We start from the raw sequence: 25,469 nt of genomic DNA, 5'->3' as shown, positions 1-25,469 counted from the left end.
CTCACTGGCTTCGGGTTCCATCAGAACTCCAAAGTTAAGCGAGTAGCGCGCGAGAGCAATCCCATGATGGGTGACCCACTGGGAAGTTCTCATGTGAGTTCCCAGAAACAAAACCGTGAGGACGTGGTCGGGGCCCAAAGCGGACAATATTGTGCTACGGTGGAGTCGAGCCCGGGCCGAGATGTGACAATGAACGGGTGTGATTTGATCATCCGACGAGGATCCTCACTCTTTTATTATGCTTCTCTGGTTTTGAATGTATCCGTGAAGACGAAGACTAATGTGTGCGTTTTTGTCTTTTCCTTTGTAGTTATTTATTTATTTAACTTTGTCAGTTTTAGTTTTTATATCTTAAAAAAAAAACACTTTTTATAATTAATTTACGTGACGTTGTATAATTCGATATGTGGGAGTTACTTGTATGTCACATTAGCACTCTAACAGAAAATTTGACGAAAAGCTAACAGAATGATCAAATTGATTTGCAAGACCCATTTCAGGAACCATATTGATTAATTTTCTATTTTAGAGACCATTTTTATTTTATTTTATTTTTTATCAAATAGAGGCCATTTTGATTGGAATGTCTAATTTCAGAAACCAACTATGATAAAAAGATAATACTTTGATACTCACTAGTGAGTTTTTTATGTACTCACTTTTTTATTTGGTCCAATATAAAAATATCACGTGTTTCTTATTTTTAAAGTCCAAGAAAAATTAAATAACATATATATATATATATATATATATATTTTAAACAATAAACATGTGTTATAATATCATTGAACAAAATAAAAAAAAATGAATACTCAAGTATTACCCGTGATAGAAATCCTTTAAATTATATTAATCAAAATATCGCTCAAATAAAAATCAATCTTAGTTTCTTATAAAGAGTTTGACCTGTTACGTGGAAAATAAGAAAAGGCAATGCTATGCCAACTTTCATTTTGTCATCAACACTTCTTGTACATGTATTTTAAAATAGTAAAACTATTATATTTAGTGTACAATGATAAATTGCAAGTGTGAGTTGAAATTACGAAAAAGAATATCTGAATAGATATCTCTAATTTCTTCCGTGAGACGAATGCAGTGCCATCAATTCATTCATCATACATGTATATTTGTCAGTGGTATACTCATGTTACTTTTATTAATAACACCATGTACGTTAGTAATCATTACGATTGTGAAATCACTTATTGTAATTTTTGAGAGAAACTCTCATCACTAATTCATTACGCTGCAAACCCATATTAAATGGGAGAGTGAACAAGCAGTGATTGGTCGAGTGTCGCCGCTAAAACTATGAATTAGCTTGCATGAATCTCTCCTAATTTTCATCCAAGGCGTCCTTGCTTTTTGGTGGGAATGATTGGACCTATAGTTTTTCCTCACATTTTAAATTGACGCCACATATTTTGGGAATATTGGGCCGGACAGACAACACCCTTTTGTCTCTTTTTTTCATCTTTCAATTTCAAAAGCTCAACTTTTGCTGCAAGAAGCCGAAATCTATGATTGTTTTTCATTATTTGCCCCTCGGATACATAGAGAAGAAGAAACACACTGCGTACAGTACACTCTCCGGGATGAACACTTATGACTCGTTTACTAATTTGTAATCAGATTGAGAGGAATTGAATTGAGAATGAATTATAATGAGGTTTTTTTTTTATAATCAAAGTCAGATTGTTGTTTAAGTTGTTTACTAAAATTGTCGACAAGTAAAACATTCATTCTAAATATGCAAAAATTAAAATTTCGGAGGTATATAACTAAAAATGAAGAGCCGTTCGACTTACAAAATAACCAAAATTGACTAACGATTCTACCTTTTAGAAACCTTTCGCTAGGGTAACACAAAGCCAACACAAAATGAGGATAGGATGAATTTGCAAATCAATAACACAAACCACTTAGGCGATGAAGGACAAAACTAATCAACCTCCATACCAGAGATGGCTTCATCTAAAATCGCCTGAAGCTCCCTCGCTCTTTGTCTAGTCAGTGCAACACAGTCCTGCAACCACAGATAGTATTCCTTGTAAGAATCTGGATTATGGCTTAACAGGTATTTCTGACAGGCCATCTCTTATTAAACTTAATCGTAGTTAATTATTACTCAGCTACACTAACATCTTTCTGCATATTCACAAACTGGTGCAAATATGTGAAGAAATAAATTATAATTCACTAAGATAGTTTTCAGGACAAGGAATCAAGTTTCAGAACTGCTAACATTTTGATTAAGTTGCAAACCATTTGAAAAGTAGAACCTTTTTCCCTCGAAGTTCCAGTTTTCAGAGGTTACAAAGTTTCACAATATTGGTTCAAACAGCAAAAAGGGTAAAATTTTGATGACAAAATCAGTTTAACAACCTTGGATGTAACATGAACATGACAATCCATTCACATACTTTTTCTCTACTTTCAGCTATCACTGTTGAGCAGATAGAATGCAGTAACAGATTTTGAATTGTAATTGTAACCTCCTACAAAGTTTGAATTGTGGGGTAGCATCAAAATAATAACTTTAGGGTCAACACTAAGTAACTAACCTGGATAGCTGAGGTATAGGCAAGAACTGGTCCACCAGGCTTGTAAAGAGACACAAGTTGACCGGATGAATCCAAAACCACAGTTACAAGAGTTTCCATGATGGACTCTTCCTCTGCTGTAGGGTCAGCCAAGATGTATTTCTTATGAAGTATGCACGTCAATGAAAATGGAATACTGCTTAGTGTGAGTTTCCTCTTCCCGTTATTGACTGCCTCCTTCCCACCTTGCTCCTCAGACATAACTACTACTTTTCCTTCATCATTCATCGAAACTACCGGAATCTGCACTGCAAGGCATGGAAGTAATAAGACAAAGATGCTGCAGCACAACACAATTTCAGCATTGAAATTATAATTCTAAGCACAACACCCACAGCAGAAATGACTGCACTCTAATCCTATGCTAAAATTTTATGCATTTGTATTTTGCTCAACTAAATGATTTTACGAAGACTGGAATCCCATCATTTCATCCCATCCCAATTGCATCACTCAGCAATGTCACCTCTTTGCTCATTTGTACTTCCATTTGCATAATTTCCTTTCCTAAAACCCCCCAAACTTAAACTTCTGTGTTGAGAATACCGAAAGGGTAGCCATCCTTTTGACAGCAGTATAAATGTCAAAATGAAATTGCATGGTAGGGAAAATCCAACCGTACTATGGGTACAGTTTCAAATAAAACTTGAATTAAATATAGGATACCACAAGATGTCTACAAGTTGGATTCATCTGCCCTACAAATTAATTGTAGTTTTATATATTAATGGAGAAACAACATAAGCTTCACCAGAATTTGGTTAATTTCCAGCTTTTTTAATATAAATCTTTTCCTTCTTTCTTCCATGCATACATTTTCATACATTTAGTCGGGTACAATAGTACACAATTTGAATAATATACTTGCTCTAGAGTGCATATCTGGAGTAGGTCGGGCAACTAAGTGATCCCATATGCTGTTTTCTGTAGCCAGCACATTACACGGATTGTACAGGATACCAAATGATGAGATGGTTGTAACACTTACAGTGAGAAAAGGCAGCAACTGCTGACAGCAAAGCTGCATCGAAAAGAGCACCATCAGCATCCAAACAATATATGTCCTGCATGAGACAAATCAGACATCACTTCATAATATATATATCCTACAATGACACAAAAAAAAAACTCCATAATAATTGACGACTATGATTTTCCAGGTTTCAAAGCAAATACCAAGTAGGCCATCCAAGCAGCTTTTCCACTGATTAAGGATAGCTCCTTCAAATTAATCAAGCCAGAACTGCAACAAACGAAGACAACTGGTAAATTCCCAAACTGAAAATATCAAATGAAGCATCAGATATTTTAACCGTAAATAGGATACTGATACCAGCATAAAATGTTCTGAATTCAAGCACAAAAATCAATTCAACTAAAGCCAGTATAGACAAGTTGATTTCAACATCCAATATTCCTTTTAAAATTGTTATTTGGGATCCTCAACAGTAGAACTACTTTCGTAAGGTAACAATCGCTTAGTACTCTATAAGATTATGGCCTCAGGTGAATTCATTAAGTACTCAAGTAATGGACACTAAGAGATGAGACTTGGTTGAACTGATAAAATAGAAGCACTCCTACAAGCAATAGGAATTGACACACAAGTAAACCACCTCTTATATTAATATGAACAGACCATTCAAAAGAAAACTGATATCACTGAGAAGTTCAACTAAAGAAACTTTAGGTAGAACTGAGAAATGATAAACAACTAGACTGACAATTCACTTGCCTTAAAATAGTGTCAGATAGCTGCTTCGACACAACCGGTGCTGCATCAGCAGGCCTGCCAGGCCTAACAGTTGGAGAACAAATTGGAGGCATGTGGAAATCAATTGCTGAAAATAGAAAAGTTTTTAAGTGTGGACAATCTGTTAACTAGAAGAGAACAAAATCACATAAAGTTCAAAGAAGAGAAGAAATACAACTTAGCAAGTTGTGCACACTAACCTATGCAGCCTTCATCTGGTGACTCTGTTGGAGGGGTCATGACTTCCATTTTTATTGCAGCCAGCATTGTCTGAATCCAAAAATCCTCATCAGTCACATGACTGTATATTTCATTTAAATATCGAAAACAAACACACATAGTTAGATAGTGATAAGCAATTACAGTTGAACCAATCTTTACTAATGCTGACCCATCAGCAGATGCAACTGCACCTACATTAAAACGGGAAAGGGTTCAGTTTACATGGCTAAATAAACTTGAGGGTTGCATAAACCAAGTTAAAACAAAATATGGAATAGAGAATCCATGATATTGATTCTAATGCACGCTTTAGCTAACCAAGGGCTGAAGAAGTCTCTCTAGCTTCGGTTAGTGACCTGCCATCAGGGCGTGTAGATTTAACAAAATGGCTCTCATAAAACTGAAGAGGAAATAGACGTCTGAAAGCATCCCCGTCCATTTCGGACAGCAAATCCCCAGAACCATCTGGAAGCCCCATTGTCTCTTCTTCGTCTAGTTTCCTAACTATGCTCCTTGCCTTACAAAAGCAAAAGATGCATACTTTCAGCATAAAACCAAAATAAGAATTCAACCACAAAGATAAAAAGAACAAACATTCATTGAGTTTTCGATACAAAGCTCCAACAGATTATCCATACAAACTTCTGTTTCCATATTCGAGAGACACCCATATTAACATTAACAAACACAGTAAAATCAAGAATGTTTATTAAAACAGTGAACTTTAGCAGTATTGAAGATTGGAAGGGGAAATGAAGAAACCCCGTTTTCGAATTTCACAAAAAGGAACAAAACCCAGTAATGAAAAACCATTTGTAAGCTTCCTTCTCGAAAATAATACCTGACCGAGACATGAACAGGAAGCCCCTGCTTACTATGAATGCAGCACCAACATGGGTTGTTTCAAAATTCAAATAACACACACAGCCCCTTGTTGTTTGTACCTTTCCAGTTTCCAGTAGAAAGACTATATAAATAATATATATATATATATATATGAAAATTTGATTCCAGAAAATCCAGAATCCCAAAAGTGTTTCCTTTTCTAGCATCCCACGAAAAAATGAAACTAAAATCCCAAGAAAAAACAACAGAAATAAAAGATTGAATGTGGTGCAATAGAGAGTTTGCATGTGTTTCTATGATCGAATTGAAGTGTTAGGCATTCAAGAGAGAGAGAGAGAGAAAGAGAGTGATCATACCTGGGTGAAGCTTCGTAGTTGAGAGAGAGAGGCTGTGGAGTGGACGGGTCAAATAAATGGGTTAGGTTTGGTGTAAGTATACCCGTTTGAAGTTCGGTTACGGGCATACATAACCCGTACCCGCCACAACCCGCTACTTTTGTTGTTTTTAGGGTTTCGATGATGATTTTGGTGTAAATTACATTTTTGCATCTCTATAGTTTACAATATGTTACAATTTGGCCCAATTCTTTCAGTAAGTTACAAATTGTTAAATGATTGCCCTTTCATCTGCCCAACTACCAAGTTAATTGTTATTTATTCATGTTACTCTATGAGCCTGTTTTTTTTTTTTGCTTACATCTCTTTCTATATGATTTAGGTTTTTTTTTTTGTCAAACACTAAATTTTGTTAGATTAGTCACCGATAGAGTTTGAACTCACATCAACATGTAATAGCTCAACATCTTTCCATTATTGCGATAAAGGGCCACTTGCGGAAAAATGATATAGGTTAAGTTTACTAAAACTCTTAAGTTGTCATGTGCTTAGGTAATTGAAACAACAAAAAATCATAAGATCATATGACAATACTGAAAAAAGAGCAACCATTTACATGTAAACAAAAATAATTACCACTTGACCATAATACTGGTGGCCATTAAAATCGTTTGTTTAACTTCTTTTTATTCACTTGCAATAGCCTTGAAACACTAATTTCTGTTCATTTCGGTGGGCTTTGGATAAGGATCTAGTTTCAAAAATCTAATGTATTTTATCCAACAGGATCCTCTCCGAATTTTTTTGGTGAGGATCCTGAGGATTCGTAAAGTTTATCGTATATCATGCGATCAATTTTTGTTAAGTACTATTTCTATTTAAATTTAAACAAAAATATTTAAAATAATTTCTGACCGCATGATGTACAATGAACGAATATAATTCACAGATTCCCAGAATACTCACAAAGAAGATCCAGATTCGTATTTTATTACCCCCAAAAAATTATTCATTTATCTCAATATCTATATATTTTTTAAAATTATCCCAAGATCTTATTCACTTACTCCTAGAATTGACCAAACGCAACAAAATTAAGGATGTAGAAGGAAAGTAAGCCTGTTTGGTACTTAAGCTCAATTTTTCTCACAATAAAACTTTTAGGGAGTGAGAAAAAAGAGCATAGAATTAAATGTTAATCAAATTTGATTCTTTGAAAGGTATAAAATGTAATTTACTTTAATTGTTATTTTCTTAAGCGATACCAAAGAGAGAGAAGAGAAAATGCAGTTTATTTCAATTGTTATTTTCTTGAGCGATACCCGAATGAGCTTACATGATCACCTATACATGAAACAAAATACATCTCTTTCTATATCTAGATTGTTAATAATTTTGCATTTATCAATTTATTGTTCAATGTTATGACTCCAGGCAAATAAAAATGAGACAAGTACGTGAGAATAGGGGTGGGTAAAAAATCCTGAAAACTGCAAAAAAACCAAACCGAACATCAAACCGATACCCAAAAAAATAAAACCAAACTAAAGGGTGTATTCAATTGGGAATTTAAGAGATTTTAATGAATTTATAAATCCATGGATTTTTATAGAATTTAATTGATTTGTAGGAATTCTATATAAAATTTTGATTCAAGTCCCTCGACTCATAGGGAGAAGTGAGATTTGTGGATGCTTAAAATACACTACAAAATCTCTCAAAATCTCTCTAATTCCTTAACTTTCCAAATTCTTTAAAATCTAATTCTAATTGAATACACCTAGAATGTTATAAACTTCTTTAAAATTCTAATTGAATACCTCCGGATTTATAAGGATTTTAGTAAACTATCTTTAAATCTTGATTGAATACACATTGAATTTTAGAGAATCACTTAAAATTCTGATTGAATACCCCTAGATTCATTAAAAAAATTAAAATGTCCCAAAATCCGAATTGAATACACCCCCTAAGAAAGCCGAACCGAAATTAGTTGGTTCGGTTTCGATTTTGGTGATCCGAAAACTGATCAAAACCCAAACCAAACCAGTATATTATATATTAATTACGAAAACGAATGAACATGCTAAACCAAGCCATGAACCTAGGAAATTAACTTGACACATATTCTTCCTTGGCCATTTTCTTTTAGTGTAGCCACTTCCAAATGACGATTAATATTTATGTTCATTTGAGAAATCTCGTAATTTTATTCTTCTTTGTTAGTTATTCTTATTAGCCAAAGTGAATTTTATCCTCCAAAAACAATTGGAAATCTTCAAAAATTTGTTCGAGTCTAAACCATTTAAGCTCAAGCATGACTATCCATTTCAAATTAAAACCTCCACATAAAGGGGTTGATTTTGCGTTGTCTACGGCTAAAAAAAACCGAAACCGGACCTAAAAAACCAAATCAAAATTAAATCAAATTGAACAAAAACTGAAAAAATTTAAAGTGAATCGAACCAAACTGAAAATTCGATTTGATTTCAGTTTTGGCAAAAAAATCGACCCAATTGGAACCGAACACACCCCTATGTGCGAATGTAAGAAAAATAAAGTTAGGGTAAATTACATTTTCATACATCAGATTTGGGGTCTATTTCAATTCTTTACAACATCTTCAAAACATTTCACTTTCATACCTTAAGTTCTATTTTATTTCAAAATAATACCTCCGTTACATTTTCCATCCATTGATCCGTTAAGTGCTGACATGACTGCCACATATATGCCACGTGGCTGCCAAATGTCTGTCATGTGGCAAAAAAAATTAAAATTTTTTTTTTTTAAACCTAAATTTTCTCAACACACAAAAAAATAAAAGAAACCCATCCTATCTCCCCGCAACCACCTCCCACACCTCTAAACCTACAACAACAACAACAAGGAAGGAAGGAAAAAAAAAACTTGAAACCCATCCATCCCATCTCCCCCAACCACCCCCCACATCCCTAAACCTGCAACAACAACAAGGAAGGAAAAAAAAAACAAAAAAAAAAGCAGCCCAAACCCAGTCGAAGAAAAAGAAGAAGCCACTGGCGCATGACCCACTTGCCTTTCCCCCTCCCTTCGCGGCGACCTAGCTGCCTTCCCCCCCCCCCCCCCCCAACCTGCGCGACCACGAACCAGCCGCCTCCACTCTGTTGGAGTTGAAATTGAAATCCATTTCTCACTCTCCTCTCTCTGTCTCACTCCCCCTTCTTTGTCTTTGGTGGTTTTGGGTGGCGTTTGGATAGAGTTGAAGGGTGGGGGTTTCTTGGGTGGACGAAAGAGGAGGAGGGACAAACTCGGTTTGGGCATTTTTTTTTTCTTCTCCTCCTCCTCCTTGTTGTTGTTGTTGTTGCATGTTTAGGGATGTGGGGGGTGGTTGCAGGGAGATGGGATGGTTTCAATTTTTTTTTTTTTTTTTTTTTTTGTGTTGAGAAAATTCAGGTTAAAAAAAAATTAAAAAAATTATTTTTTTGCCACGTCAGCACTTAACGAATCAATGGATGAGAAATATAACGGATGTATTATTTTGAAATAAAATAGTACTTAAGGTATGAAAGTGAAATGTTTTTAAAATGTTGTAAGGAGTTGAAATAAACCCCAAACCTGATGTATGAAAATGTAATTTACCTATAAAGTTAATGTTACTTTACAGTTATACTGATAAAGGGACTTTTAGGGTAAGAATCAGTAACTTAAGGTACTAAACTGCAAATATATAAAATAGAGTGACAATTATGTTACTGAGTCTAAACTAGAGGGTCTCAAGTGTAATTAACTCTCCAAAATCTTTAAACCCTACTAAGCTCTCGAGCTCAGCTCAGGCAGAGAGAGTCAGGCAGAGAGAGAGAGAGAGAGTGAGTGAGAGAACATGGCGTGCAGTGCTTCAGGTTGCGAATCAAATTGCTACAAAACCCAACAAGAAGAAGATGAAGATGTCAAAGACAACAACAATTACAAATCAATTTCTACAAACACTAGAAACAACAACAGCAACAGTAATTTGTGCCTCAAGTGCAAGGCCAATCAACCCATCTCTTCCAACACCAACGGCGGCGGCGACGATGCGCGCTTCTGTGCCGATTGCTTCCGCGGCAATCTCTTCGGGAAGTTCAGGTTCGCTGTCACCTCCAACGCCATGATTTCTCCTACTGACAATGTCCTCGTTGCCTTCTCCGGTGGCCCTTCTTCCAGGTCCTTCTCTTTCTCTATCTGGATCAATCTTAAACGTTCATCGATTCTGTTTTAATCGTAGTTTTGCTTCGTGTAGTAAGAAAATCGACTAATTTGATCAATATATGGATACCATTATGCGAAAGGAGTGGAATTTTATGTGCGTGTTATGAATTTTGTGCGTGAGATGATTTCGATAAAATGAATCTTTTAAGAATTTGAAAGATATATTTTTCGTTACGGGTTTATTGAAATTTGGTATATTTTGGGTTCCAGGGTTGCTTTGCAGTTTGTACATGAGATGCATAATAAAGCACAGAAGAATTTCGATGCAAGTAGGGATAGATCGTTGCCAGTTTTTGGGGTTGGAGTTGCATTTGTTGATGAGAGTTCTGTTTATTCTGTTCCGTCTGGTGAAGTAGAAAACGCAATTGAAGATATTAGATTGATCGTGGAAGACCTAGCTCCACCAACAAAAGAACTGCATGTTGTACCAATTGAAAGTGTATACTCTTCAGATTCTGGTGATGGAAGGGGTAGATTAAATCAGTTGTTAGAAGCTGTTCCAGATGCTACTGGGAAAGAAGATCTTTTGCTTCACATGCGGATGTTGGCATTGCAAAAGGTTGTGAATTTTATATAAATTTCAGTTGAAAAATACAGTGAAGGGCATCGTATTGAATTCATGCTGAATGTTTTGTTTTGTTTTGAAGGTTGCCTCTGAAAAGGGATACAACAGACTTGTGCTCGGATCATGCATATCAAGGATCGCTTGCCATGTTATTACAGCCACTGTCAAGGTTTGCTTTTTATGCCTTAAGTTGGATGCGCATTTCCTTCGAAAATAAAATTTCCTACTGTCACTGGTCAATGTATTGGATTCTTATAGGAATTCATGATACTTATAATAAATCTTGTGGATTATATAATTTATATATGCATTGCCCTTCAATACATTTTATTTGAGAATTAGTTCTGTCCCCGTCAAAAATAACAATAACTGGTAATCCCGTTCATAGATCAATGAAATATACTGGTCAATGTAGTGCTTCATGCAATTGCTTTGCATATATTTTGATACGTTGAGAATATTTTTTCTGTTCTGGTGTTGAAGCTATAATTTTTAGTGTTCAAAATATATATTAATTTGCTATTTCTTATTCATTCAAACAATATTTATACAAGCCACCTGACCTGGTTATCCATTCGTTTAATTTTATTTAATTGGAAAAATATAGTTGATTTTAATACAGTTTTTAATTAAGCTGAAATGGTAATTAATTTTATTGCATTAAACAAAAAAAAAAAAAAATTACAGATGAAGTGGGCAAGATGGCCACAACTAACCTAGCAAGACATCGTCTCAGAGACTCGGATAATAGATTATGCTGTGTGACATTTAGTAAATTTATTCCTGTATGCAAACGGTGTTCATAGTTTAAACTTTTGTAATTCCATTTGACTCAGCTTTTTGTCCGACTAAAGTAGGAAGGTTGATGATTTTTGGAATGAAAGACTGTTTATATCAATGCTATATATTAGTTTTTGTTGAAGTGTTATGCCAAAACTTCGAAGGTATTTTGATCTTACTTATATTTTCTTTCAACAGGGCCAAGGATATTCTTTACCAGCTGATATACAATATGTTGATGCAAGGTGGGAGATCCCAGTGTTACTTCCTCTTCGTGATTGTCTTGCACGAGAGCTGACCATGCTTTGCCGCCTTGATGGGTTTGTAATTTATGCAACTGTATAACTTATGTTAGAATTTTGTTATCCTTACTGAATTATGTGTCTGATCTCTCACCTTGGCAGGGCAGTCTAAAAACTGTGGAGTTGATGAGAAGTCCTAGTACTGGAATAAACGGCTTGGTCTCATCATTCGTGACACTTTTGCAGGTACAAATGGCACTGTTTTTCTCATCATTTATGTGTGATCAAAGATATTTATTAAAGAATGGCTTTGGCATGAGATTTTAGAAAGAACAACTTCACTGGTAGAGTTTAGCATGCACTTGTAGAGCAATTATTGTTTTTGTTCAACAATTTTGGGCGGGTACACAATTAAGCAAGGGTTAATCATTGTTTAGTAAGAAAGATTTGTAAACGGTATCTCCAGTTCCCCTGGAAAAGTTGATAAGGTTCGTTTTAAAGGCTAAATAGTGAAACATTTCTTTTTTCAGTTACTAAAGTGACACTTTTCAAAACATGTTTTTTGTAGAAATATCTTACTGCAAGACATACATACTCTTATTCCACAAGTAATCGTCTTTGGTTCTGAACTAGCTGTTATACCTTGATGTTTGGTTCAAACATATCTTAATGGGCAAGTCTGATTGACTTTTGTTATCCAGGAAGAAAATCCTTCTCGAGAGTGCACAATTGTGAGAACTGCTGGAAAGCTTATCCCATTTCATTTTAACGGAATTCAAGAGATAAATGACTCGAAGGTTTCTTTGGAAACTCGAAGGCGTCTGAAGAGATATAACCTTAAACCTAATGAATCTTTTTCCTCAGAGTCATTCTGCTTTATCTGCAATAGCCCACTCAGCCGATCTGACTTGCTAAGTTTGAAGAATTTTGAGGACCACAAAACAAGTTCTGTCTGCTGTTTAAGCTGCCAGTTTCAGATACTTCCTGAAGGCCCCTCATCAATAAATCAATTTTTTACTCTTTTTCCTCGGCAGCTGGCTGCTCGAGCAAAGCATGACGATCTTGACCATTACAGTGTCCTCAGGTGAGAGTAGTATATTAAATCATTTGATGCTTTGCTGATGGCATGAATCAATTTCCATTATTTCGTAGAAGCTATGACAATACTGGGTTTAATGCACATGCATGTAATGGGTTAAGTTCGAAAAGAAGAAAACTACTACTAAATGAACTTAAAATTAATCATTTCTTTGTCATCTTATACCACAAATCTTCAAACAGAAATCTCAAGATTATCAGAAAACTTATGGGGTTGGCATTCTCGAGAGGGGGTAATCTAGACAGTCTAGCGCTGAATGGCTGCATATTTCTGTGCTGCGATCATGTACAAAACATTTGATCAGCTTCAGTTGGTCTTTTATGGTGGCATGAGTTACCTTATACCGTTGTGTAGTTGAAGAGAAATACATCGAAATGAAAGGGCTACTGTCATTTTTAATTCAGCCATTGCGTTTTCTTTCAGGGAACAAATACAAGATTGCTTGCTCTCAGAAGGTGAAGATGAGACTTGAGCCGACTCGCCCATGCCTGGGATCCATTTTTTTTAAAGGTGGTGAAAGATTTGGTTCGTCAGATTGTTTCTAAAGGATAGTGGACTTGTGATGCGAACAACAATCACAGAACTGCAGGTATCAATTGATGGTGTTTGGTTGACATCCGAGGCTGTTCTAACTGTCCAACAGGCCAATAATTTATGTTTGTCTTGATGGCGTGCATCATAGGTTTGAAATTCGAGCTTGGTTCAGTGAGATTGTATCGGGTTTGCGAATTCTTCAGTTGTTTTTTTATTGATAACTAAAAACTGGGAATGGCATTGGCCTGTTTCATCAACACTGTACGAGAAACACTCAATTCTCTGATATTTTGGCATTAGAAGATTGACTAAATTTTGTGCCATTCAACAGATTTTCCAAATTTATTTACACAATTTGAGATTTGAGACCCAAAAAGAAAAAGTAGATAAATCTACTAGTTTGTTACGATAATTGGTAGGAATTTTTGGTATGATGACCATGCCAAACCAAGCCCTAACTATGGCAATGGTGCTAGATGGGAGACAAGTAAAAGAGAAATCATTTGACTTTTTTTACTAGCCGTTAGATTAAATAAATCAAATGGTAAAAAGAGAGCGCATAAAGAGAAAATGACGGAATCATTTTCCAAGCGGAAAACAAGTTCCTCTTTGTGTCGGTATGAACAAAGCCTTGTTTTTATTGTCCTTATGACTTCGGGCTGGTTTGGTATTTCTGTGCTTTTAAAAAAAGCTGCTTCTGCTGTGCTGTGAGAATAAGCAGCTGTGAAATAAAGCAGCAGAGTGTTTGGTAAACTTTTTTGTAAAAGTGCTTTTGAAAAAAAAAAGCAGTATTAGAGTGTTTGATAAACTTTTATGTAAAACAGATGTGAAAAAAAAGCCGGTTTATCAAAGCTGGGTTTTGCAGCTTCTTGTTTTTGGCTTTTTTTCATCCAAAACTGTGAAAAAAAGCTGAAGCTGAGTGTTTACCAAACACAAAAACAGCTTCCAGCTTTTTTTTATAGCAGCTTTTTTCAGAATCACCTCAGTACCAAACCAGGTCTTCATTCCCGAACCCAACACCCATTGTAGAAAAAAGTCTGAGGTTGGTCATCCCACACCTATGGTTGGAAAAAATGATTAGGTTGGGATAATTAGGCTACGTGATTGATTGATCGTTTGACATAAGACACATTACGTGGTGTCAGAGGGGTTGGGTGGGGCCAAAATACTGAGAGGTAAGAGTGGGAAGGGTGTTATGTTTCTGAAGCCGAACGCGTGATTTGATAAAACAATATTGGTACAAAACTCAGTAGGGTTTTTAATTAAAATGATCTGTGAGATTGACATAATTTATCATTTTAATCTTTGATATTGAAAATCGATAGATTGATCTCTGAGTTTGTCTACCGTAAATCAATTCCATATTTCCATTAAAATCTGTCAATATCCTCGTTAAGTGGGAAGGCAGATTCTCTGCCCTCCCACTTCCCGTGCTCTCTTATTTGTGTGGTCACGGTTAAGCCACGTCAATATTTTATATTACTATTCCTTTTTGTCTTATTATCTCTATAAAAAAATATAAAATGTTGACGTGGCTTAACCGTGACTACACGAAATATTAGGGCACGGAAAATGAGAGGGCAGAGAATCTACCTTTGTTTAGTGGAGGGGTTTTTTTTTTTTTTTTTTTTGGACAAAAATACTTGGAATTGAATCCGTTCCGGAACTTAGCGTCCGGAGTCTAAGGATCAATCCATCTGGGTTGCTAATTGATGTGTAAAAGAAATCAGAATTGTTAATTTGTATATGGTAAATCAAAAAAATAAATTAATAAAAACCGTTGAATTCAATTTGTGCGGTTCAAATTAATTGACGTGTAAACTGAAACACTAAGGTTTGGATCGAATCAAATTCCAAAATACTTTACCCACTAGGCTTTCTTTATAGTTGTTGACTTTATAAAAGCATATTAGAGTTAGATCTACCTTTTATCTAAGAACCGGAATCATCACAGAGAGTGAAGACTAGAAAAATCTGAGTTACCTTCAGCTCACCTCATCAAGCAGAAGAAGATGGCTGAGCTTGGATTTCCGTTAGCAGCCATACTCATTGAAAAGCCTCGGCTCGTTTGCTTCAGAGGAGATTTGCTTGATGTGGGGGGTTAAAGCGGATTTGCAAAAGCTTGGGTGCACCATGTCCGCCATTAGAGACTGCTCTTTTATGACGAAGAGAAGCAAGCCTGTGATAAGGAGCTACTCAGTTGGCTACGACAACTTCAAGATGTGCTTAGATGTGCTTAGGATTTGTTGGAGGAGTTAGAGTGCGAAGATTTACAAAGGCAATGTGGTTCGTGATAGTGGCGCAACTAGAAAGGTAAGCCGTTTCTTTTCCCGTTCTAATTCGGTTGCAATCCGATTGTGTGGGTCATGGAATCAAGCAGATACGGGAGAGATTATGTGAGCTTATAAAATAAAAAAAATAAAAAAAAAATAAAAAAGAAGAAGAAGAAAATAAGAACTTTGCTGATTTTTGTAGTTGTTCTTGCATTTGATCCACATACAACCCTTCAGTGATCTTTGTACCCAATGCAGAGCAAATGATCTCTTTTGCCAATCTAGTAGTATCAAAAGTCCACTGACATATGCTGCCGCATCCTTAACTCAAAATTCCTTACGACTCTCTCATCGTTGTACACCAAATTGGCAAGTGTGGTGTTCCCTAAACCTTCGAATCCCACTATACGAATAACATATACATTCTCATTATCCCCACCTTGATGATCATCGCTTGGTACCATTTGAAGGTCAACTGTATTTTTCTGTTTCTCATCACCGAGATGACGGTGATGATGAACAGTGCAAAGATCAGCAAAGCTCACATAATCTCTCCTTGATTTCTTGACCTACTCTCAAGCGAAATGCAACTAGATTAGAACAGGAAAAGAAACGGCGTACCTTTCTGGTTGTGCTACTACCACGAACCATTTGCCTTTGTAAAGCTTCGCACTACCAACAAATCCTCAGCATTAAGAACCACATCTTGAAGTTGTCGTAGCCAACTGCGAAGCTCCTTGTTACGTGCTTGCTTCTCTTCGGCATCCAAGAGAACGTCTTTGATGGTGGACATGGTGCGCGCAAGCTTCGCAAAGCTTCTTCAGTTGCTGTGGAGTCCATAAAGATTTCATGATCTCGTTGCTTTAGCGCCAATCTCCCTTCAGAACAAAATATTGGAAAATGGATTTAACTCGAATGAGAGATGACTTGGGGAAAACCGAGGTAAGTTGTTCTCTAAAATACTGAAGGTATGTTTAATGAGATTGATGACAGGAAGATCACCAACATAGGAAGTGTGACTGATAAATCATAAGCCTCCTCACTCGTCTTACTATTCTTTATGTCCCTTAGATGAAGCCATATATTCCTCTTCCAAAACCTCTGCTTCTTTATTTTAGGATTGCCATGACTTGGAATAAAGAATATAAATCCGCGGAACTCCCATTGTTCTGTTTTTATCTGATCAAGTGAGTAACTCCAATCTAATTTGCTCTGCAGTGAACTCAGATAAGATTGATAAGAAAATGAGCCCATATGTGAGTCAGAAAGCTTGTTCGAGCATATTTTTGAGAGAATCATTGTCTGATATGCTGGTGGCCGATTGTTATAAGTTCCTGTTTATAAGGAAAGATAATAATTGTTCTGTTATAAATTCTGTTATGATCTAGTGCAGTCACTAAGAATTATTATCTCCTCTCTCTTACTCTGCCTTTTTAAGTAGCTAAACAGTTTTGTGCTGCAGGGCTGGTATTGAACTTGTAAAGCTATCTGTATGCACGTAAAAAAATTCACTGACAGAAGCTGCAGTATTTTTATATGTACCAGATGCATCTTGCATGAGGCGCTGCCACTTAATAGTTTCGTGGTTCAACCAACCAAGACGCAGGAAAATCAACAAGTGATTTTGCTGACAGTTTACATCGGACCAGCAAACTCACACATGAACAAACTCAGAACAATTAAGCAAGGGTTGATCATTGTTAAGTAAGAAAGATTTGTAAAAGGTATCTCCAATTCCCTTGGAAAAGTGGATAAGGTTGGTTTTAAAGGCTAAATCGTGAAACTTTTCTTTTTTCGATTTCAAAATAATGACACTTTCCAAAACATGTTTTTTGTAGAAATATCTTACTGCAAGACATACTCTTATTTCGCATTCTCGCAATGGGCTAATCTAGACAGAGTCTACCGCTGAATGGTTCCATATTTCTGTGCTGCGATCATGTACAAAACATTTGGTCGGCTTCGGCTTCTGTTGGTCTTTAATGGTGGCATGAGCTGCCTGTATCGTTGTGTAGCTGAAGATAAATAAAATCAAAACTAGAAGTCTACAGTCATGTTTAATTCAGCCATTATGTTTTCTTTCAGGGAACAAGTACAAGATTGCTTGCTCTCAGAAGGTGAAGATGAAACTTGAGCCGACTCGCCCATGCCTGGGATCTTTTCTTCTATAAAGGTGGTGAAAGATTTGGTTGGTCAGATTGTTTCTAAAGGATAGTGGACTTCTGATGCCAACAGCAATCACAGAACTGCAGGTATCAATTGAAGGTGTGTGGTTGACATCTGAGGCTGTTCTAACCGTCCAACAAGGCCTATACTCAATATTTATCATGATGGCGTGTATCATAGGCTTGAAATTCGAGCTTGGTTCAGTGAGATTGTATCGGGATTGCGAATCATAGGCCTGTTTCATCAATACTGTACAAGAAACACTCAATACTCTGATTTTTTTGGCAGCGCATGCATTACAAGAAGATTGAGTAACTTGTGTGCATTCAGCAGATTTTCTAAAATTATTTATACAATTTGAGACTTGGGACCAAAAAAAAAAAAAATAAATCTACTAGTTTGGTATGACAATTGGTTAGGGATTTTAGTATGGTAACAGCGCCTGACCTAGCCCCAACTACCAGGATGGTGCCATAGAAGAGGGAAGTGGAAAGGGAAAGCATTCCCCAATTTTTCTTTCTCTAGTCGTTGGATTAATAAATCAAATGGCAAACAAAATGAAGAGTGCTAAAAGAGAAGGACAGTACATAATCATTTTCCAAGCGGAAACGACTCACTCTTTGCGTTGGTAGGAGAAATTCGTAGGTTGGTCATCCCACACCCATGGTAGGAGAAATTCTTAGGCTAGGATGACCAGACCACGACTGACCAACGTAAGACACATCGGGTGGTGTCAGATGGGGTGGGTGGGGCCAAAACGCTAGGAGGTGAGAGTAGGGGCGGGTGTTTTGTGTCTTACGCCAGACGGCTATGTGATTTGATAAAACAGTACAAAACTCAGTAGGGTTTTTAGTTAAAATGATATTTGAAATTGGTATAATTCTTTATTTTGGTCCCTGACATTAAAAATCAATAGAAGTGGTCCTTGAATTTGTCTGCCGTAAACTAGTTTTGTCCTTCCATGAAAAACTTGTCAATAACGTAAGTGTAGGGTTTGTTTTACAAAATTACTTGGCCACTAGGCTTTCTTTATAGTTGTTGACTTTTTAAAAGCATATTAAGAGTTTGATCATATCTTTAACTAAGGACCAGATTCATTAGAAGAAGCAGAAGAAGATAGCTGAGTTTGCATTTCCGTTGGCAGCCAAACTCATTGAAAAGCTCGGCTCCATTGCCTCAGAGGAGATGTGCTTGGTGGTGGGGGTGGGGGTTTAAACTTTAAAGCAGATTTGCAAAAGCTTGGGCGCACCATGTCCACCGTCAAAGACTGCTCTTTGATGACGAAGAGGAGCCAAGTACGTGTAAGAAGCTACGCAGTTGGCTACGGCAACTTGAAGATGTGCTAAGGATTTGTTGGAGTTTGAGTGCGAAGCTTTACAAATGGTTGGTGAGAGTGGCACAACTAGAAAGGTACGCCGTTTCTTTTCCTGTTCTTATCCATTTGCATCCCAATTGAGAGCGGGTCATGGAATCAAGGAGACAGGGGAGAGATTATGTGAGCTTAAAGATGATGTTACTGAATTGGCAAAAGATATTCTCAGTTGAGCACTAGGTAGAGAGATTTGCGAAGGGTTATCTCTGGATCAATTGCAAGAAAAACTACCAGACGCTTAACAATCGACCGCCAACATATTTCAAAGAGAATCATTGTTAGATACGCTGGCGGTCGATTGTTATAAAATCCCTTGTGAACTAGAGCAGTCACTAAGAATTATTCTCTCTTACTCTGCGTTTGTAAGTGGCTATACAGTTTGTGCTGCAGTGCTGGTATTGAACTTGCAAAGCTAGCATGCACATCAAAAGCTCTAGTAACAGAAGCTGCAGTATTTGTATACGTACCAGATGCATCATTCATGAGGCACTGCCACTTTATGGTTCCGTCGTTCAACCAAACAAGACGTAGGAAAATCAACAAGTGATTTACTGACAGTTTACATCGGACCAGCAAGCTAACACATGAACAAACTCAGAACAAGATAGAACGAAGGCTGTCCGCTAATCAAATTTAATGCGTAAATATTAGACCCGTCTCATAACAAAATAAAATAAAAATCTTACTAAACAATAATCAACTTCCTGCCTGAAGACTTGCACAGAACTTTGGTACTTGTCATTCAAGTTAAAGATGCAATGCTCTATACAGTCTTTAAGGCGAAATCCAATTCTCAGAAGCATCGAAGAGAAAGGAAAATGCAGCTGGAATGAACTAATCCCAAATGCGATGCAGTAACTCACTCAGTCGGAAGCCAGAAAATAAAGGCTTTACATATACCAGCTGATGAGAATTACCATACATTAAGGAATCTGGGAAAAGAACTCCTCCAGCTGATTTTCTGTTACGACCACACCAAGCTTTTCAGTAAAAACTGCATTGGTCACGTCAACTCCTGTTCTTGTCACCGCATCTGTAGCACGGATCTGAAAGTAACCATCCAGGTTGTGTACAGTCCCATCTGCACAAGTTTACAAAACCCAGGAAAAAATAAATCCAATTCTGTTGTGCATTACTCATCACCTGATGCAGGACAATATGAAGGGATGTAGAAATAGAAGAGATCCGGACTCACTCCGGCCTTTGGCATCACACCAAAGGTGTATTGGAATCACTCCAACAAATAAACTAGAAAAATTCCGGCATCACAACGGCCTTTAGCTTCACACCGAAGGTGCCTTGGAATCACTACAAGGTTGCTGTGCTTCACACACAAGCAGGAAACCCAGAACTTTTTTTACTAACAATCTTATTTTTAAAAGCTTACAAAGTAGCCCCTTTTATAGGCTAATTGGTACATGAATGTAAAGATCCGCAGTAATATCCTTAGGAATTCTAAAGACTAATTTATGACACCTAATACATTACAATTAACTTGCAGACTACACTGCATTTATTGCAAAGGAAAGTAGAAAGACTCTAATATATTGAATTTTCACTTGGACACTCCATCACCACCTCGCTTGGCAAATAGCTTTTAGAAGTTCAATGCCAGAACAAAATAATTACGCTACTAAGAAAGGGAAAGTAAAAGAGGACATTATAGTTCTTAGTTGACTGCTCTAGCTCATTAGGATTTATATAAAACTATTCTCCGTCTCTATAAACAGAAGATATAACAATCGACCATAAGAAGCTTGATTTCAGCTACTTTCTAGATGTCAAACAAATTTCTTAACTCACATATGTGGCTCAATTTTCAATCTTATCTGACATTACTACAAGAGCAAAATTAGATTGGATTCCCCCTCTTGACCGCATAACGAAACAAGGGGAGTTCCAAGAAATGACAATCCTAGAATCAAGAATCAGATAATGGTTCTCAAGTGACTGATGTAGCTCATTAGGGAATATAAATATATATATATATATATATATAATTATTCTCTTTCATTATAAACAGAACTTATAACAATCGCCACAAGAAGCATGATTTTGGCATGAACCTGAACTCGGCAAATTATGCACCTTCCATCTACTTATTACTAGTAGGAATCAATAGTGGCTATTGAATCACATAAGTTTCAATCTTATCTGACATTACTACAAAAACAAATTAGATTGGAGTTGCTTGATCGCAAGAAAAAGAAAAAAAGGGAGTTCCACACATTTTAATTTTTCTAAGAAGTGACGATTCAAAACGACTGCACCGTCATCAAACCATATAAAAGCATCAGAGGAATTTAGCACTTACCCTGCGCAACAATAGGCTGATAGAGAGGAGGTTGACGAAGCCAATTTCCATTAGAATCTTTCATGTGTCTTCTATCAGAAGCAAAGAAACGAAGGAATATTGGGGCATGCACAATCCGGAAACACCTGCATCACGTTAACCGCAAAGATATCAATATAAATAGAGGGTAACAAACTTATAAGATATATGGTATGTTATGTTGCAATAACCTCACAACATAACATCCCAAGTAGTATCATTAGAACATTTGCCTATAAATGCAAAACAGACAAGTGATGAAGTACCTTCGCAATTCAGCAAAGGTCTGAAATGAGGGGCAGAACGTTTCCAAGACATAGGTTGCTAAAGGACAAGGAAATGCAAGACTCGAATCCAAATCCCACACTAAATGAGTTGCGGGTGTGTCACCACTGCCTTTTTTCTGCACGCAAATGACATGATAATCCCACAGAACAACCCCATCCGCTCGATTGCTGGCCTTCTGGCGCCACAACGGGATCTGCACCATTTTATTTACACCAGTACAAACGCTAAGTTGTTAAAAACAAGACAAATAAGACACAAATTTTAAGACAAACGGCGAGTGGGGTAACATGGGAACACAAAATACATGCCTGTTTCTTGTCATTGGAAATGAAAACGACGAAAAGATCAGAACCCTGTGCATCTGCGATGCCCTTTTTGCACAGCTCCTTGCAAAGCAAGTACACATTCTCCTCACTACACGGACAAAGTGTACAAAAAGGGTGATTAATTTGATTAGCAATTGAACAACAGCACAGAACAAAAGCCGAAAACCAAAAACAGAAAACGCGGGTTAGGCCAGTTCGCGGGGGCAGTGTTCCCACCACTTGCACCCAAGTTCGAATAAAAAAAGGCCTAGTTGATTGGTTGATTGGTTTTACTGACGTACCAGTAAAATGGGGTGTGATGGAACTGAGAGATGTCGCAGGAGCTCTCGCTTTCTTCCAACTTTGACGTCGTCATCTCACTCTCTCTCCCTCTCCCTCCGGGGCCTCTCTCCCTGTCCCTGTGGAATTGAATCTCACTTCCAAATTTAGTACCCAGCGCCCCCAACGACGCGTCGTTTCTAAACGCACCAACGACGCCTTCCTTGCTCTAAGCCTCTACCTAGGGCATAAAAACGAATCGGTGCCGTTGGTCTCCGCACAGCATCTTAACCAGCGAGCTTCATAGATGGAATCAGAAGACCTCAACAACCTTGACATATCCTCCGACAGCGCCGCCGCCCAAGCCGATCCGACGCCGCGTGGGCCCAGGCCCATATGCAGCAACTGCACCCGACCCGGCCCAGTATGCCTCTGCCAATCTCTCCCGGCCCAGCCCATCCAAACCCAAACCCATGTCATAATCCTCCACCATCCCCACGAAGCCAATCACAAGCTTTCCACAACCCCAATCCTCACCAAATGCCTCTCCAACGCCACCGCCATCATCGGCCGCAAGCTCCGGCCAGGCCTCTCGCCGCTCCTGGACCAATCCCCTCCCGCCATATACCTCTTCCCGCCCACCAAATCCTCGCCCGCCGTCACCCTATCGGACCTCGCCGCCTCCCCTCTCCCTCGCGTTCTCGTCGCGTTCGACGCCACGTGGAAGCACGCGCGGGAGATGGTGAAAGCGAGCGAGGAGTTTTTGTCGGCGTTCGCGACGAGGGTTTGTTTGGATGTGGACGAAAGCGCGTGCGGTGGGAGCATTTACGACTCGGAGTTGGTTCTGAGGAAGGAGCCGTTCGGCGGGTGCGTGAGTACGTTGGAGGCTGTGGCCAGAGCTCTGGGTGCGCTTGAGCCCAATGGGGTGGAGATTGAGGCCCAGCTTATTGGGGTTTTGAGGGACATGGTGGGTTTGCAGGCTGGCTATCTTAATAAGCCCATAAAGCCCAGGCCCAAGTTGTTGAAGAAAGGCAAGGAAAAACAAAGGCTCAGGATTGAGAGTGAGAGTGAGGGTGAGAGTGAGAATTCCACACCGTCGGGTCACGGTCGAACTTAGGACCGCACTCGATTGGCGAATTGCCTTTTCAAGTTGGATATGACATTGGATATTGTTTTTAGTGAATTGCCTTTTGTTCTTTATTTCTGGCTTTTGTATTTCCTTATTTCATTTGTTTGTTTTGTCCACTCACAACCAAAACCCTAAGGCTGCGTTTGGTACGCGAAAGAAAACTTATTGGAAATCATTTTCCACCGCTTTCTCGAGTAGGAGGGAAACGCAAAATTTCTATCCCGTGTTTGGTAAGAATAAGAAAGCAGGTTTGAAATATCATTTTTCCGGATGTAATGGAAATTTAAATTGTTAAGGAAGACAAATTTGTCATAAAAAAGACAGCAATCAATGCATCTTTTGGTTTCCTGTGAGGAAGAGGGATTCACTTTCCCCTATTTTCCCGTGACGCTGGAAATTATTTCCCAACCTTGGACTTATTTAACATGAAAAGTCAACCATTTTCATTCCCAAGCTCTGTTTCTAGCGTATCAAACGTAGCCTCAAAGGAAATATACTCTACTTCTTCAAACAATTCCATAAAATGGTCAAGGCTGTCGGTTCGCTCTTTTGTACTCAATTTTGAATTTTATTTTACTAGAAATTATAAATTATATTAGTGTAGAACATCTGCTTCTCATACAAATGAAGATTTACAATATAAATACATTAGAGGTCGTATTCAACTTTTTAATGTAGTGTCCAGTGCACCGACCAGACCGTCATGATGTAATACCTCGGAACAATATCCTCTTCATTTGCTCTATCATCATGTGTACAACTGTCATGGCATTGTAACTTACAAAATGGAAAATATGAAGAAATACTTAATATTTTAGTAAATTAGTCAAAGTATATTGTATTTTTCTATCATTATAATATAAACGATAATTGGATAGTCTTGGGGCTTAGACTCTTCCTATAGCGTTTCGTATATAGAAAAAAAAAAAAATTATATCCGAGACGCAATGAGTAAAAAGAAAAATCTTATGCACATGAAAAACTCAAAAATCTACTACTTGCAAAGTAAATTGCATTTTTAAATAATAAAAATGACCTAGTCGTAATGACGAGATTTGTATCTCACATTTTTTTTTTTAAACAAATGATATTATCTACCCTGAGGAGGAGGGGGTAACCTTAGCCTGATAATGAGCTAGCAATAATGTGATTCAAATTCACCTTTGGCTAAAATCTCTCAGTTTTAAATAAAGAAAAATACCACTTTAATATCACTAGACCGCGGTTCTAAGTTACTATTGATTGATATATATATATATATAATTTTTTGAACAAACGATAATATCTACACTAAATGGAGGGGTAGACTTAGTCTTACAATAGGCTAGTAGTAATGTGGTTCAAATTCGTCATTGGCTAGACCGTAGTACTAAATAACAAATTGTTTTTTGCGTCCTTTTTGTGGGGGATGGTCCATAAACTTTGTTATAGTGGCAATGTGTTGTGAACACAACCTTCTAATTCTATGCAGTTTGTAAATTTCTACATTGAGACCTCCCACGTGGAGGAAGAAATGGATGTGGACCAATGATTCAAGGAAGACTGATCCAAATGTGCATATAGGCACCACATGGCACGTGATATGTTCACCTTTGTGCACTCCCAGTTAAAAGCTCTCGCACTATTGTGTAAAAGAACTGCTTTTTCTGATGTTCTTCCGATTAGTTGGTTTAGCGGCTTTTCGTTTCAAATTTGTTTCCAACTTGTAGAGATATAATCACGATATATTTGTGATGAGATTGATATTAAATTGTGTTTCATTGTAGCTTGTTATAAAAATTTATATACAAGTTTCACTTTCTTTTTCTTCCCTCCTACCCCCATTGGCTTAAATGCTATATAATTCATTTGGTCTTTTAGTTATTGTGTTTCGGTTAAGCTAATATCGTGTATTCTGTTGAATCAACATTAAAAAGACACTTAAAAGACAAAATGGGGTAAGCATTTCGGCTAATTTATTCTGTGTATTTTCAAATTTCGCTTATTTGGTTACTTTGCTTTTAATTCGGGTTGATTTGACGAAAAAAAAAAATTGTAGTTCGGGTTGAAAATGATTTTTTTTTCTTCTTCTAAGTTTTGGCACAACAACCCAAAATGTTGGAGAGTTCGTACC

General features: G+C 37.3%; 4 protein-coding genes across 4 annotated transcripts; 2 read left to right on the top strand and 2 right to left on the bottom strand.

The window, feature by feature from the left end:
* Window positions 1-1,785: 1,785 nt before the first annotated feature.
* Window positions 1,786-5,822, bottom strand: LOC137745708 (uncharacterized). Its single transcript, XM_068485705.1, has 9 exons — window positions 5,784-5,822; window positions 4,900-5,098; window positions 4,723-4,772; window positions 4,560-4,629; window positions 4,342-4,447; window positions 3,783-3,849; window positions 3,595-3,670; window positions 2,568-2,854; window positions 1,786-2,029 (listed from the first exon to the last, which is right to left on the bottom strand). The coding sequence occupies exons 2-9, from the start codon at window positions 5,057-5,059 to the stop codon at window positions 1,946-1,948; spliced, it is 900 nt and encodes a 299-aa protein (XP_068341806.1). The 5' UTR covers window positions 5,060-5,098; window positions 5,784-5,822; the 3' UTR covers window positions 1,786-1,945.
* A 3,764-nt stretch (window positions 5,823-9,586) lies between these two features.
* LOC137745090 (cytoplasmic tRNA 2-thiolation protein 2) lies at window positions 9,587-13,471 on the top strand. Its single transcript, XM_068484964.1, has 7 exons — window positions 9,587-9,947; window positions 10,203-10,551; window positions 10,640-10,726; window positions 11,536-11,657; window positions 11,747-11,825; window positions 12,281-12,663; window positions 13,102-13,471. Exons 1-7 carry the CDS (start codon window positions 9,625-9,627, stop codon window positions 13,148-13,150), a joined length of 1,392 nt encoding a protein of 463 aa, XP_068341065.1. The 5' UTR covers window positions 9,587-9,624; the 3' UTR covers window positions 13,151-13,471.
* Window positions 13,472-19,630: 6,159 nt separating this feature from the next.
* Window positions 19,631-22,523, bottom strand: LOC137745211 (protein N-terminal glutamine amidohydrolase). The gene is made up of 5 exons (XM_068485127.1): window positions 22,251-22,523; window positions 21,952-22,057; window positions 21,622-21,836; window positions 21,338-21,462; window positions 19,631-20,104 (listed from the first exon to the last, which is right to left on the bottom strand). The coding sequence occupies exons 1-5, from the start codon at window positions 22,322-22,324 to the stop codon at window positions 19,947-19,949; spliced, it is 678 nt and encodes a 225-aa protein (XP_068341228.1). The 5' UTR covers window positions 22,325-22,523; the 3' UTR covers window positions 19,631-19,946.
* An 11-nt stretch (window positions 22,524-22,534) lies between these two features.
* LOC137745210 (tRNA-uridine aminocarboxypropyltransferase A) lies at window positions 22,535-23,427 on the top strand. The gene has a single exon (XM_068485126.1). The coding sequence runs from the start codon at window positions 22,535-22,537 to the stop codon at window positions 23,342-23,344; it is 810 nt and encodes a 269-aa protein (XP_068341227.1). The 3' UTR covers window positions 23,345-23,427.
* Window positions 23,428-25,469: the final 2,042 nt, after the last annotated feature.

This window comes from Pyrus communis, chromosome 9 (genome assembly GCF_963583255.1).
Source record: "Pyrus communis chromosome 9, drPyrComm1.1, whole genome shotgun sequence".
NCBI classification, from domain to species: domain Eukaryota; kingdom Viridiplantae; phylum Streptophyta; class Magnoliopsida; order Rosales; family Rosaceae; genus Pyrus; species Pyrus communis.
The sequence above is the reverse complement of the archived record's forward strand: the minus strand, read 5'-3'. Positions and strand labels throughout refer to the sequence as shown.